The following is a 14,974-nucleotide window of genomic DNA, read 5'->3' on the forward strand; positions in this document are numbered from 1 at the left end:
AGTGCTGCATATGGTGTTGAGATAGAAAGGTCTGTTAGTCTGGCACTTGGTTGGCTGGTTGCTCAGTTGGTCCACCACTTTGGTCCAGAATGAAATATCTCAGATGGGTTACAATGAAATTTTGTACAGATATTCATGGTGCCTGTAGGAGAAATCCCAATGACTATGGAGCTCCCTTGACTTGTCCTGTAGTACCACCAGTAGCTCAAATTTGTCACTTATACTGTGTAACATCTGTACTGGATGGATTTGCACAAAATCTTGTACAAACATTCACGGTTCCCAGAGGACGAACCTTAATGGCATTGGTTAGCCCCAGTGGTTCTTCTAGCACCAATGTGAGGTTGATATTTGGAGATTTAGCATAAATCTCTCAAAGGTTAAGTGTTATGTGTTAAGTGTGTTGTACATGATCTACAGTATGATCCAGATGCATCATGATGTCACCAGATGCGAAGAAGGTAAAGGCTGACCATGACAGAGCCATGGTCAGTCAGTATTACCAGTCTGCTGATTGAAAGGATCTCTATCGGGCTGAGAGGAAGCACTGTGGGCATTAGGGGACTTGCGGACTTTAGATGAGTCATACACCAAGCACCAGGTGTGTGTGCGTGCACACACAGAGAAACACACACATTGGCGGCAGTCTTAACTCTGCGCCCTCCTGACAATCAGTCACTCTGATTGCATTATTCACCGCTGGGTAGGAGAGGGGATCCCACTGTTTCAGCTCTTTCACAGCTCTGGATGATGGAGATTTGATGGGATTGGAGGGGTGTGTGGATGGGGATGTTAAAAGTGATGGAGGAAGGAATAGAGGGGAATGCATGTGGAGAAGAAAGAGACTGATGGATGGGTGGCATGGTGGATAGGAGAGCAGACGAATACATGGCTTAGATGTCAGCAGCTCACCCTATTACCTTTTAGTCAAAGCATTCTTATGTAAACTTCTTTTGCACACAGGGAGATAAAAAAAAAATCAGTTTTAGATTTTGCTGCATCAACATTTATTTTGTTAGTTAGCCAAACTACAGTATGACTTGGCTGTTAACTGGTAAATGTTCATCTCCAGCCAGATTCAGTCTCTACACTTTGCCAACAATGTTTCTTGGAGAATGAAGTGCCAGTCAGCATTGTTTTGATATTTAAAGAGTTTGCAAGGATCACATGCTTTTAGTGTTCAGAGAGACCAACAGAGTGGTAAGTCTGTTCACTCAGTAAACAACCTTACGTATCTGCGCACATGCATCATTTTCCAGCCCTATTTGTGGTAGCAAGATACGATGGTCAGAATCCTTAAGTTATACTTAAAGTATGTCATATTAATGTTTTCATCACTTTAATTATAATCTTTGGACATTCAGAGCTGAGCAGCTCATCCTATGAAACTATAACATTAGCTAACATTACCTCAGTAGCTAAAAGGGAAGACTGAGAGCAATCAGCTGGCTCAGTTTAGGTGATATCTTGAGCTTTATTGTCAGGCATGACAAGTGTCATTATTACCATATCAGTGGAAAACTACATAATGGACCCATTTGACCGTCGGCCCTGGCTCAAACACCGCCTTAGTGTTGGCATTTCTAAGTTATAATGAATCTCTTTTTGTTTTTTTGGTTCTAATAAGTCCCTCTGTTTTGGCAAATCAGTGGAGGACTCCCAAAGCCTGAAGCGGGAATTTGGAACGTGACCCTATGAAGAATCCATGAAAGCTTCAAAGTGAGACAGCAAACTTGCTGTGTGTCCCCCTGAAAAGGGCAGAATAATATGGCTTTCTCCCTTCTCACTTATAGCGGGTCTAAATTTAGGTCTGCAGATGATCGGCAAGATGTAGTTGCACACAATACCCATGCCATTAGGGTAGTAACGACAAAGTCACCATGGCAACTGTCATGCTAAAGCTGGGCTTCATCCTTCATTACAAAATGAGGAGCAATATCTGCTCTGATATGGTATTATGGGTGATTAAACCGTACACTGGAGTTTTATTTCCAGTTTGATGACGACACAGCCACATCATTGTGTTGATTATGGTTTTTGTTGTCTATTTTTCCAGTCTAATTTGTTCCACTCCTTTTTTTTTGTATTTTTCATTGAGTGTCGGAGGTGGCCTATGACCTGTGAATGGTTACCTTTTAAGACATATCTACTTAATAATCTAACCAAGAAGCCATAGCTCATAGATTGCATCTTGCTTCCTTGGTTGACCTTTTGCAGTAGCACTCATAGAACACATAGATTTGTTCTCATGTTCTACACTTAATGTTCTTACCAAGATGTCAGCGGACTCTTTAATGGAGCTATTAGTCTTTAGCCATCCAGCCGACAGCCCTTGTTGAATCTGTAACGTCCTCTCCTGTTCAACAAGGTGACCATTAGCTGGATGTCAGTCATTCTCAAGATGGCCGCCACGGCCTTCCTGTACCCTTCTCCTTGAAAGGAGGGGATGTCACCCTAACAGGAAGAAGCTTAATTATTCATCCCCAGTTCTGGATGAATAATGGGTGTTATTGATCCAGAGGATAAGAAGATAGGGTCCACCTGTCATTAGTGGCTATGATCCTGATTGTGATTACTCTCTTTCTCTTTCTCTCCTTCCCTCGTTCTACTGTCAATGTGTCAATAACAGGTCTTTATCAGTGGGTCACATTTGCATGTCCCCTGTCCTCTGCCACTTAATCGAGTTAGAGATAGCTCCTCTTACAGTACGATCAATGGCTGCATCTGAGGTTTGGTGGAGTCAGATGTAGATGTCATTTTAGTGATGCCTTGATTCGTCTGTGACGTATGAAGCTGGTTTTGTTGCTTATATTCCTGGCTTACTTAGATAAAGTCATTAATCAAGCTTAAAAGGCAAACTTGAATCATACTGTTATTACACCAAGTTTGGTGCCAAGATCAGCCCACAACCAGGCTTTGCCAATGTTTACTTCGTTGAACACAAGATATTTTTACCCATATCGATTGGCCGAGCTCCTGATGCAAGAACTACCAGAGCGGCTATTTGTTACAGGAGTCAACAGCTGTCATAAGTTAGGTTGAACTTTAAAGTATCTATTTGTAGAAAAAAAAATCAGAGGTTTCTACAATATAAGTTAAATATGTGACCTTATATTGCTGAATATATAAAAATAAATAAATAAGTAAAATAAAATAAAATAAAATAAAATAAAACAACAGCAGTGATCCAGCAGCTGTAAATGCCCCATAGACCTGAATGTCCTATAGGTTAGCTTTGAGCTGAGCAACAGAGGAGCTTTAAAGCTAAAAATAAATAGGTCATAGATAAGATGGTAGCAAATGGCACCTAGGGAGAATCAATGCTCTGTACTGAAGCCGCCTGGATGAAAGGCTCTGACACTGTAGGAGCCCGACTGATTATTAACTCTTTATCTCAACAAAAATAAAAAGAAAAACGTGTTTTGTCCTTTAAAATAAGAGTTTGAGTTTTCAATCTTAAAATGCTGGGTACCAGGTACCAAGGACAGAACTCAAATGCTGAAGAGGGAGCTGTAAGTACTTGGGATGGATGGGATGATTAATGATCACTTACGACACAGCACAGTAATAATTTCTAAGTGTCTAGGGTGTGAGATGATGTTATTATCCCACTTTTTATGGTCGTGTTGTAAATACATGATGAGTGTGTGTCATTGCTGTGTCACAGAGACATTGCTACCATGGGTCTGATCTCTATGACGCCTCTTGTTCTCTTTGAGACAGGATATTTATCAAGCAGCTGTTGTCTGAAAGAACAGTGCGACTCCCTTTACAGAGCTGATAAGATGACAAATCATGTAGTTCCTTGATACTGTCATAGGGTGTCCAAGAGCAGTTGTTAATGACAGTTATGAGGAAATATTGTAGTTGGGAGACATACCTGTCACCATATCCTCCCTATGTCTTCTTTGTGGTTCTGCATCAGTGTCTTGTTTAGTCACTGCAGTGGAAGGCACCAAGATAAAATCAGTTTTATTTTTTCATCACACTGCCTTGACATTTACTTGATTTGACTAGCTAAAATCCTAACAAATAAGGTATCACAGAGTGTGTAGCACTCCTGTGACATGCAAACTAGTATCACAGCTTTGGGAAATGGTGTTTCCTTGCAACAAAGAGAAACCTGATTATTCAGTTCCTTGATACGTGACAGTACCCAGGTTTTTATCATCTTCATAAGTGCAGGCATGTCTTGGAATCCTCAACATCTCAAATTTCTCTTTTACTGACAGTGGTTAGAAAACCTGCAGAAGGTGTTTACATGCAGTATTTCAGTGTTTCTAACAGTGGTATGTTGTAGAATTTCTGAAACCAGGTTATAGTGTTTACACACGTAACTGGGATACTGGAAGAACCTGATCATAACTGGGATAGCTGCTTGCAGGTATATAAACAGAACTTTGGGGATTATGTTGTTGATGGTAACTGTAGTGTGTTACCAGCTTTGATAAACTGGTATGAAAACACTACACTACCTATCTCATCGATACATTCTCATTGTATTCCAATGTAAGTGAATTTGGCAGCTGATCACTTTGCTTTGTTTACCACAGTGCAGTACATAGATATGTTGCTTCCTATGTCACACACACACTAGAGTGGTTTGTGTTTCTTATGAGGAATGACGTCACATTTCTAAAGCCTACAGACATGAGTTCATGTTCACTGCCTTGGTTGCTGTGCAACCTCCGTTTAACTTAATCTCAACTTTGATCGAATCATTGAATTAAATCTGGTCTGATGAACAAGCAGTGAAAATCTATTGGTATCAAATAGCATTTTGAAATATGAAGGATGCTTTCTAATTTGATTTGCTTCTAGAAAATGATCAAATTAACATTTAATCAAGCCAGACAATTGAATCAGCTCAACAAACTGCTGTTATTGTGTATCTCCACTTTGACCCTTCAAGGAGCTGTGCCTGTGGAGCAGGTAAAAATAGATGTTTGGATTTACAGAAGCATTGGGTCATTTTTCAATTGTTGCTTGATACAATAATACTGATGAATAATGAAATTAAAAAATGTACGTGCTCCAATGTAATTCTCAGTGGTTATGAGGGGCAAAGGAAATCTAGCCTTTGGTCTTCACTTTAATTAAGTGACATCCGTCTGCAACCAGTTACAAGCCGAGAATATTCCAGAAAAGCCAAGTTCCATCCATCCTGTCCTTTTCTGCAGCGTAAATCTGCTCACCATGAAGCCTCTGCAAGTCAAACTACTGTATCCTGTCCACCTCAGTTTAGCTCAGCACAGTCTCCCCACCCAATCCATACTGCACACTGCATTCCTGCTCTGCCTTGTTCATTGTTGGCCAAACAAAGTTGCACGCATTGCTGAGTCAGGGAAACTGTATACCAGCAGCGTGACTGGCCTCAGCTCTGATTAGTTTATCCTCTAGAGGGTAGGGCATCCAAACCCAGTGTAACCTACAATCTGGGCCTGGGTTGGCACTTAGCAACGTCCGAAAAACAGCTTTGTCCAACCCTCGCAAGCCTAATCTTAATAGACCAGCCCACATCGTTAAAGTGACAGGAAGAAATGTGTAAGAAATAACCCATGAAACTACTTTTATACTGGACTTTAAAAATACTCCTTCCCCCACTTTTTAAATTGCTCAGCAGTGGAGGATGGTGCTTGAAGCAAGTGACCAGTATCACAAGACCTCTCCGCTTCAAAAGCTAATGAGCTGTGCTCTGGAGGCAAAACAAGTGACACAGCAGTATTACTGTTACTGTACTTTCAGCTAGCTGTTTCTGCTGGATTTCTGCCATCGTTAGCTAGCTTTTAATCATGTGACTTTATTTTCATTACTCTCAAAAAATTTTCCTGGAAACTCTCAGTTAGTGTTATTGTTGTTTCTCTAGTTGCCTTTTAGTGGTCTTTCTTTGGCTGTAGCCTTGTTACGGATGAATTATCGGATGAATAGATTGGGAACTGGTGTTTGCCTGAATCCAATTAGATTTTCAAACAAATTTAACCAAGCATAATTATTAATCATTGAAAATGACACCATTTAATTTTTAGAAAAATTCAACAGCCAACATGTCCCAGAGCTTTCTGCAGGGTTTTGATGAGTTTGTCTGATGTTCATGCTTCTTGCTGGGAATGCATCACGGTCTTATACTTAGATAAGCCTTGTATTTCCCTTGACTGACAGGAAACATACCACACGTTTTATTTCAACCAACACCAACTTCTTCAAGATTGAGAATCTGTGTATCTCGTTCCAAACCTGACAACATTTTGCCACAAAACACATACACAGCTGCATTCCTCATGTGCCCAGCCTGGGCCCTTGTCTCCAGGCCGTGCTCTATTTCAAGCTCAAGCTAACAGGCTAAATGACACACTTTGAGTATTTGTGCTAATTGATGAGTGCTTGATTTGCTCGCCTCTCTGAGCCACGGATTCTGGGGATGATCCCATATGGCTCTGTTGTACTTGCTAAATTAAGTACACTTTGTATATTTCAAGTATTTGCAATATGAATTCCTCCCAGCCCTTTCACACTTTATCTCTGTTTTTGATCGTGCTGAGGGATCTGGTCCAAGGAAAAGCTGTCTGACACCAATGTAACAGTGAAAGATTCTAATTTTTCACTTCACAATGACTTTCAGTTGCTACCTGGAGACAAAACAGTCTGTTTTTGCAATGTGAGCTAGTGATATTTGCTCTGAAAACATTTGCTTGTTGCAAAGAGCTCCTGGGTTTCTGTATTTTCTGCAGTCTCAGTCATGAACCTGATCATGTCATGTGTGACTGCCTCACACACAATGATGAGTTACTAGTGTTCCAGCTTGTCTGTCTTGGTTCCCCTTATACAACAACCTGTCTGTGACTCTGCTGTGTGTGTCACTCTGTCTGTTCCTGCAAGACTGTTCTCCTGGAAACAATCTGTCATGTTAGGAATTTGGAGAGTCTGTCACGCCTTGGTGTTTTTGGATTTTTCACACACACACACACACACACACACACACACACACACACACACACACACACACACACACACAAGTTGTGAGGACAATCATTCACATAATGCATTCCCCAGCTCCTTACCCTAATCTTAACTTTAAAATCCTGTAACCTAGTCTTAGCCCTTAACCAGCCCTGTGAAGTTGTGAGGACTGGCCAAACTGTCCTTACAACGATGGTTTTGAACTGATGTCCACGCAACCATAGAAAGACATATATACACACACACACACACAGGCAGGCAGTCCCATGACTGCTGCACTAACACACACAGTGCCATTATCCTGTCCTAATTATACACAGCTCAGAGTCAGCCCTGCCTATCTGGTTCTCAAGGGTTCTCTCCCCTGAGCTCATTTTTTTCACATTTACAACGTTTCTCACACACTCAGGCGCTTTCTGACATGGTTGTCATCCTTATTTGGAAGGTAGAAACTCCCACTGGGCACATTAGATGCTTAACTAGTTCAGACACGTGGAGCACATCTCTGTTGTATGGATTTTAACTGGTGGAGACAAGCAGATGCACCTGTGTCACACTGCAGGGTGCTGCAGCTGAGCACAGGGTGTAGCCACAACGGCAGCCTGCACGAAACCTCAGCTAACATGATTCTACCTTTACCTCTGCTTGTTTGTACATTTCATATAGTTCAGTGTTTATCAAAGATAATTTAATGACTCTTTTAATGCTGAATAGATTAGTCAATTAATCAATTAATAATTGACAGTTTAATAAGTAACAAAAACCATTTTCATTCATAGACCTTAGACCTTGTATACATGAGTCTTCCTAATTTTAATTTGGAAAAAGGTACATGTTGCTGCATCAGTGGGTCTCAAGATAACACAATCTTGCTGCTGACATTCATGTCGGTTCCTATTTCTGCCAGCAACGTTGCTTCCCATGGGAATCTATTCCTAGTCAACAGCTGACATCCCGAAATCTAAATTCCAAAAAACTAGCTGCATTAAAGCCTTTCAAGTGATAATTGCACAGCTCTGTTCTCCAGTTTTCTTTCTTCCTCTGTGTCACATCTTCCAGTCTTCCCTCGACAGCTTTAAGGACGTTCCCTGAACAGAAGCAGGAGTGTGATTTTGTGTCCTCTCTCCTCTTGTTTTGTGGTCCAGGTGGAATCGCGGGACACATTGAACAGCATTGCACTCAAGTTCGACACCACACCCAACGAGCTGGTTCAGCTGAACAAGCTGTTCTCCAGAGCAGTGGTGCCTGGCCAGGTGTGAACCGCCGTGCACGCCTTCACTGATAGATTCAGCTTCATCACCTCATCACTGTCCTACAACCTCATATCTACAGCAGCCCACTAACTGCTCGATCTCCTATAGTTCGCATCAAGCATTCTCAATGGTTTGCCTTGACCTCACAATTACTAAACATATCCTAGATGTGGGAATTTATGTGCAAAAACTGGAAATAGAAGGTTTTAAAGGAATATAACATGCTGCATGTGTGTATCCTCTCTCTGAGATTCGCTGACTCACTAACTACATCCCTGCTATCTGTATCCCCACTTAATTGCCTGCTAATTAGAGTGTCACTTGTCCCATTAGGATACAATTCATTCTAAAAGACCTATTTTGTTTCTAAATAGGTATAATAATATGTGCGATCCTTAAACTCTCCCAAAGATTCTTTAGTTCCGACAGGATGACACAAGCTACCCATCTTTAGCCCACTAAACATCCTGCCAGCTTCCCTGGCTCATGTTCTGCTTCATGTTTCTCATTTCTTTTTTTTTCAGCAATAGACCCAAATTCTAAATCTGTTTTTTAATAGGGAAAGTGACAAACATCCAAAATGATATTTTGTCGCTATATTTCCTGGCGTCAAACTGAAATCCAGACGAATGGAGAGGAGCCACATACGCCAAACCTCACTGGCATCCCCCTTCTCAGCTCTCGGCAAACAATGCTTGTGTTGAGCTGCGTCCAAACAGTAGGGTGTAGAGAGCCCTTACTGAACCATCGTCTCTCCTCTCACTCCACGAATGGCGGAAGTTACACCACAGCAAAAACAGCTAACTTCTTTTAAAACTCAAAATCAGCATCTAGATTGATATTTCGATTCCTAATTTCTTAGACAGTCCAAAAATCTACAATCCAAATAAGTACTTCAATACAGTATGAAATGAGGCAATTATCCATGTCACTACAGACGTAGTCTTCCATGTTTTGCAGTGGAATGTATGAGCAGTAGCTCTCTCTTAAAAGATTAGTTTGACATTTTGACCTCATGACCTCACATAAATCACAGCATACATAGCTTTGCACAACTCCAAACTGAGTGACTCTCATCTGTCACAATAGCTCAAAACAGTTTGAAGGGCCTGTGATCTATGATAATGCATCAAATTTTATAAGTTTCTTATATGTTCTGTATGTATAGTCAAAAAAATGTTAAACATATATGTTAAACTAATATAGTGTAACAAGTACCTCAAAGTACTGTACTTAAGTACAATACAAATGTACTTACTTTCTACTACTAGAAGTACATATTTGCTGTCTTTTCAAGACTCACATGAGAAGATCGATACCACTCTCACTGTGCACCTGAACATGAATCTACAGTCAGGACATGGTCAGCTTAGTTTAGCAAAAACAGTTCAGATCTCTGTAAACTACAAGTTCCATCTAAACTTTGGTTTTGTGACTGTACACACCAGATATGACATGTTGATTAATGAGCCCTACAGATGCTGGAGAACAGATTTAGCCAGTTTAGCCATTTAGCCAGTCTATCAATATAGAAATAGGTGCTATTATATGATAAATCAATTAGCTCATCAACAGAAAATTAACAATTCACACGATTTATTAAATGTTTTTTCATAAGCGGTGATGCCAGTTCACCGATTGCAGATCCTCAAATGTTAATGTCTGCTGATTTCCTCAGTCCTCTCTGATATTCAAGTCAATATCTTTGAGTTTGTTGACTGCTGGTCAGATTGATTAACAATTAATTGTAATTTTCTGACATTTTGGAGACTAGAGGATAAATTGATCAATTGAGCAAATAATCAACAGATTAATCTATAATGAAAGTAATCATTATTTGCAGCCCTTTAGGGAAATAAAGTGAGAGGGGAAAGTAACATTGCATAGATAGATTTACTATGTGTTCTAACTCCATGAAAACCATCACACACCCTGAACCCATCACTGCTAATTCTGACACGCCGACTGTGACTTTCCCTCTCTCTGTTTATCCTTGTCAATAGCACAAGGCTATTCACATGATGTCATGTTATTTGTCTTGTCAAACTTGTGGTTTGACTGTCTGTGTATGCATGCATGTGTGAGAGAGACTCCCAGTGTGTGCTTGTGTGGTGTGCGGTGCGTGTTTGCACAAAGGCAGCGCCTGTGTAAATACAGACATGGATTGTGTTTGCAGGTTCTGTACGTTCCTGATCCCGAGTACGTCTCCAGTGTCGGAAGCTCCCCTTCCCTCAGTCCCATCAGCCCCCTGTCTCCCACCTCCTCAGAAGCTGATTTAGAGAAGGTGACGGTATGTTGACCACCACTCCGACGCACAATTTCACACACTCAGTAAATGTCGAAGAATATGAACCTAACTATGGTTGTGCTGTTTTATTGAAGATGGAATATGAAACTTGACATTTTACTGAGGTTTTTTTTTTTTTGCATTAGCCTCGTAATACTGTATATTATCATTCAAATAATGTTCTGCAAGTTAATCATCCAGGCAAAAGGGAAAACTGAACATTTTAACTGTTTATGCCAGGCCAGTGAGTTCAACATCATCAATCAGAAAATTTGCTATAAAGCCAAAACCAAAGGCTGTTTTTACCGGTGCCAGACCTAGGGGAATCTGGACCGGCAGCAAAGATTACACAGACTGGGCAGCGCTGTGCAATCTGTGGGTCAAAGGAGGAGGACACAAGTTAGCATGTTCCGCTGGCGCTCATTTATTTCCAACTGCCCCTGCGCGCATTTGTGATCAAGCTTTAAAAATATAAAATGACAACCAATTCACATTACTGACGATAAATAACATAAAACATTTTTCTCCCACTCAGATAAAATAAATAAAACAAATACATATGTATAGATATATATACATTTCTTACATGAAATGCAAGTAAATGTAAAAAAAACAGAGAGTACAAAGTAATTGATCCAAGGTGAAACATAAAGCTGACACAATTCCTATATTTCAAAATAAGATCGGCAAAAACACTGGAACAAAGCCGAGACTCGTCACCTCATACACACATCTCCCAAACATCTCAAATCATTTTAAACATTTCTCCACACTTTATCTTTCATGCACATACAATACTGAACGATGAAAAAGTAAAATTTGGTATTACCTGTGGCTCAAAGGAGGAGGACACAAGTTAGCATGTTCCGCTGGCGCTCATTTATTTCCAACTGCCCCTGCACGCATTTGTGATCAAGCTTTAAAAATATAAAATGACAACCAATTCACATTACTGACAATAAATAACATAAAACATTTTTCTCCCACTCAGATAAAAATAAATAAAACAAATACATATGTATAGATATATATATATACATTTCTTACATGAAATGCGAGTAAATGTAAAAAAAATAAATTAATATGCATCCCTCAGCATACAAAGTAATTGATCCAAGGTGAAACATAAAGCTGACACAATTCCTATATTTCAAAATAAGAAAATCAAAACACACATTCCTACTACATACACACACACACACACACACACACTCAAGACTACTAATGCACAAACCCATTTACACGTTGTTATTAACTAGCACGCTCCCTGACACACATGCAAGCGCACATATATACTCAAGCAACGGTCACAAAATGGCGCGGTGTACACCACAGCAACCGAAACCCTGCGCCTCTTACCAAGCTTTTTTTTTAAATCACTGGCAACTGAAACTCTTAAAAACATTCAAATAAACTTAATTCTACAGAATATTAAATACCGATACGTGAACAAAAATACGTTTACAGTAACGTTAAAGATACTAATTAGCGTAATGAAAGACCGGCAAAAACACTGGAACAAAGCCGAGACTCGTCACCTCATATACACATCTCCCAAACATCTCAAATCATTTTAAACATTTCTCCACACTTTATCTTTCATGTACATACAATACTGAACGATGAAAAAGTAAAATTTGGTATTACCCGTGGGTCAAACGAGGACGACGCAAGTTAGCGTGTTCCGCTGGCGCTCGTTTATTTCCAACTGCGCCTGCGCGGAGCTCCCTCCCCACTGGACCCACTACACCACACCGTCATCTCCTGGCGACATAGTGCATCTACCTCAGAGGTAAAGACTGAAGAATATAAAATCAGCTTTGCAGTGATTTAATGATTTAACAAAAAAAAGGGTGTTGTTTTTTTGTTTTTGTTTTTTTTTTTTTTGGTTTTTTAATAAATACTTTTTATATGGCATTTTTCCAACCTACTACACTGAATATAACAGATTTATTCAAATGTTATCATTTGTGGAAGTTACTTGTCAGACAGGCACAGGACTGATATTGATTTATCCACCAAAGACCAATTTACCCTGCAACTGCTACTTGCTGGTCATTAATTTTAGGCCCTGCGAGCAAGTATAATGGTTAGACCCTGATCGCCATACACAGTGGCTCACATACAGCTCATGTTCACACACACACACTACACAACCAACAGGAATGCAGTCTGTGCCATATACACACACTGCACACACCAATACTGACTTATCCTTCAACCACTGGTGTCACATTTTACAGCTCTGCTCATTGTCAGCCTAAAAATGAACATCCAGGATGATGTGTCATGCAGTCAAGGACAGAAAAGACAGAACGAGGTGCTAATAAAACCTGCCTTGTATTTTCCAAGGACAGGACAGGAGGTAATGTGTGTGTATTGTGTGTACATATCATCTGACACAAAGACACACGTGTTACTTTTTAACGATGACCATCTTTTCTGTTGTTTCTTGTGTGAGGGAGATTTGTCTTTGTAGCCTTTGTAGGACTGTGAAATTTAGGTTTAGTTTAGGTGACATTACAAGGAGGACATTCAATAACACACAACCACAAAAATGTCAGTGACACAATAAAGTCAAAGGCCTATTTCCTTTGTCTTTGGTCCTTGGTGGAAACATAGCAAAGATGCAGGAGACTAGGCGCCATTACATTGTCAACAAACTAACACAATGCATATAATGCTATATTTTTGTCAATAAAATCACCCCAAGTCAAACTAAATGGAATCTTACACTCTTCAATAAGCGACAATTTTATTTTTACAATTCTGGTGGTTATTTATTATTTTTTTACGTGCATAGTTATATTTCCAACCCCCACCGCTAACCTGACTAACTTGTTCGAAAAGATTTGTAGTATGTCTTTAAGTGTTGTTCCCAGATTGAGTAGTCAAAGCAGCCCACAGTTTTCAAGACAAAATCCTTGCTGTTGTTTACTGTCCCCAGGGTTTACTGTCTAACAAACATCCTAGATAACTAACCGAGGGTATTGCAGAAAAGAAATCTGAACATCTAGGATGGCACTGGCTGTCCTAGATAGACCGTAACCTTGTGAGTGCTGTATCCATTAATATGGCTGCTTTATATTCACACTTGACCTATAGAGGGAGAAGCAGATTGCCAGAGCAACTTTTATGGAAAAAACCAGCTTGTGGTCCTTTTCAAACATGAAGCTGATAGGGCAAATTGCAAGAGCCAGAGAAAAATGCATGTTATTAGAAAGTTATTTATTAGTATCCAACTTGCTGACAGCACATTTGGTTTGCTACATTATTGTAGTTTCTTTATATGAAGATAGAGATACTTGTCATTTATACATTGTTGGTCAGTTGTTGTGTTCAGTGTATTTTGGTGCTTGTAAACGCATATGTGATAAGCAGGGTAAATACTAAAGCAAAAATCGATGCAATATTCCTTTCATTTCAGTGTCACCCAGTAGTTTTGTGGTGAGTTTATTCCTGCAGTGATATTTTGCCATGTGCACATGACAGCATGTCACATTTTCCCCACTTGTTCCTCTCAGCTTCACTAGTGTAGCGTGAGAAAAAGAGACAAGCTTTTGGCTGCTTGTTGTTTGTGTCTGAAGCGACTTCCAGTCTGGTGTGGTCGGCCGTACGCATCCTGTCCTCACAGCTCTAAGGCCAGCAGTATGAGCCATCTCCCTCAGGTACTGTGTCTCTAGCATCTGAATCAGCCAATCATTAAGCACCGCAGTGGTCCCTTAAGGAATATGACTGTTTGCTGGTCTCCATGGAAACGGACGTCTTGTTTTGCCGCCTTTGTAAGAAAATGGATACTGCTGTCTCCATTGCCATCACTCTCGCTGCTGCTCTACTGGAGTTTAGACACCCTCCCAACACAAGCACTTTCCCTTTCGTCTACTCTAATCTCTGTCCGTTAATTTCTCCACGGTTGCCAAAAGAAAGGGCCCTGTTCATTTACTACTTATCTATTTAGGTCATGCCTGCGAGAACAGGAGCATATTCTGCGGCTCTCAACGGGGGAGGATCAGAGAGAAGGGCTGTGACTGCAGAGAAATTAAGCCTTTAAAAGTGATGCCGTGTCTGATATTTAGAGCAACTAATGAACGGAGCTGCTTGCTCTCCCAGACAAGCAGCCAGGCAGCAATTATTCCAGGCAGAGGAAGTGTGCTTGGAAGGCAGAAGGGAGGGAACATTACCTCACCCAGTGTGTCAACTCTGTATGTGTTTGTGGAGGCGTTGTGTGTGTGTGTGTGGTTGTCTGTCTGTGTGTGAAAGTGTGTGTCTGTATCTGTCAACTGTGAACGTTAGTGTGCACTCGCCTGCACACTCCTGTCTCTCTCTCTCTCTCTCTCTCTCTCTCTCTCTCTCTCTCTCTCTCTCTCTCCTCTTTTGTGTATGTTAGTTGGTAGTTATATAGACGGATGCAGCATCCAGGTGCCTTTTGATTTTTAAACCACAGGAAAGACCTTAAATAACTCACTCTGCTTCTTTC

The 14,974-nt window shown here is 40.4% G+C and overlaps 1 protein-coding gene across 2 annotated transcripts in view; it reads left to right on the forward strand.

Moving 5' to 3' along the window:
- Nucleotides 1-14,974, forward strand: part of oxr1a (oxidation resistance 1a) — a 61,454-nt gene that overhangs the window by 20,820 nt on the left and 25,660 nt on the right. For both annotated transcript variants that reach the window (XM_041043794.1, XM_041043795.1), the window contains exons 3-4: nt 8,103-8,210; nt 10,387-10,500. In XM_041043794.1, the coding sequence (XP_040899728.1) occupies nt 8,103-8,210; nt 10,387-10,500 (222 nt within the window). The remainder of the gene's footprint in view (nt 1-8,102; nt 8,211-10,386; nt 10,501-14,974) is intronic.

The sequence above is a fragment of the Toxotes jaculatrix genome, chromosome 8, assembly GCF_017976425.1.
Source record: "Toxotes jaculatrix isolate fToxJac2 chromosome 8, fToxJac2.pri, whole genome shotgun sequence".
Taxonomy (NCBI): Eukaryota; Metazoa; Chordata; class Actinopteri; family Toxotidae; genus Toxotes; species Toxotes jaculatrix.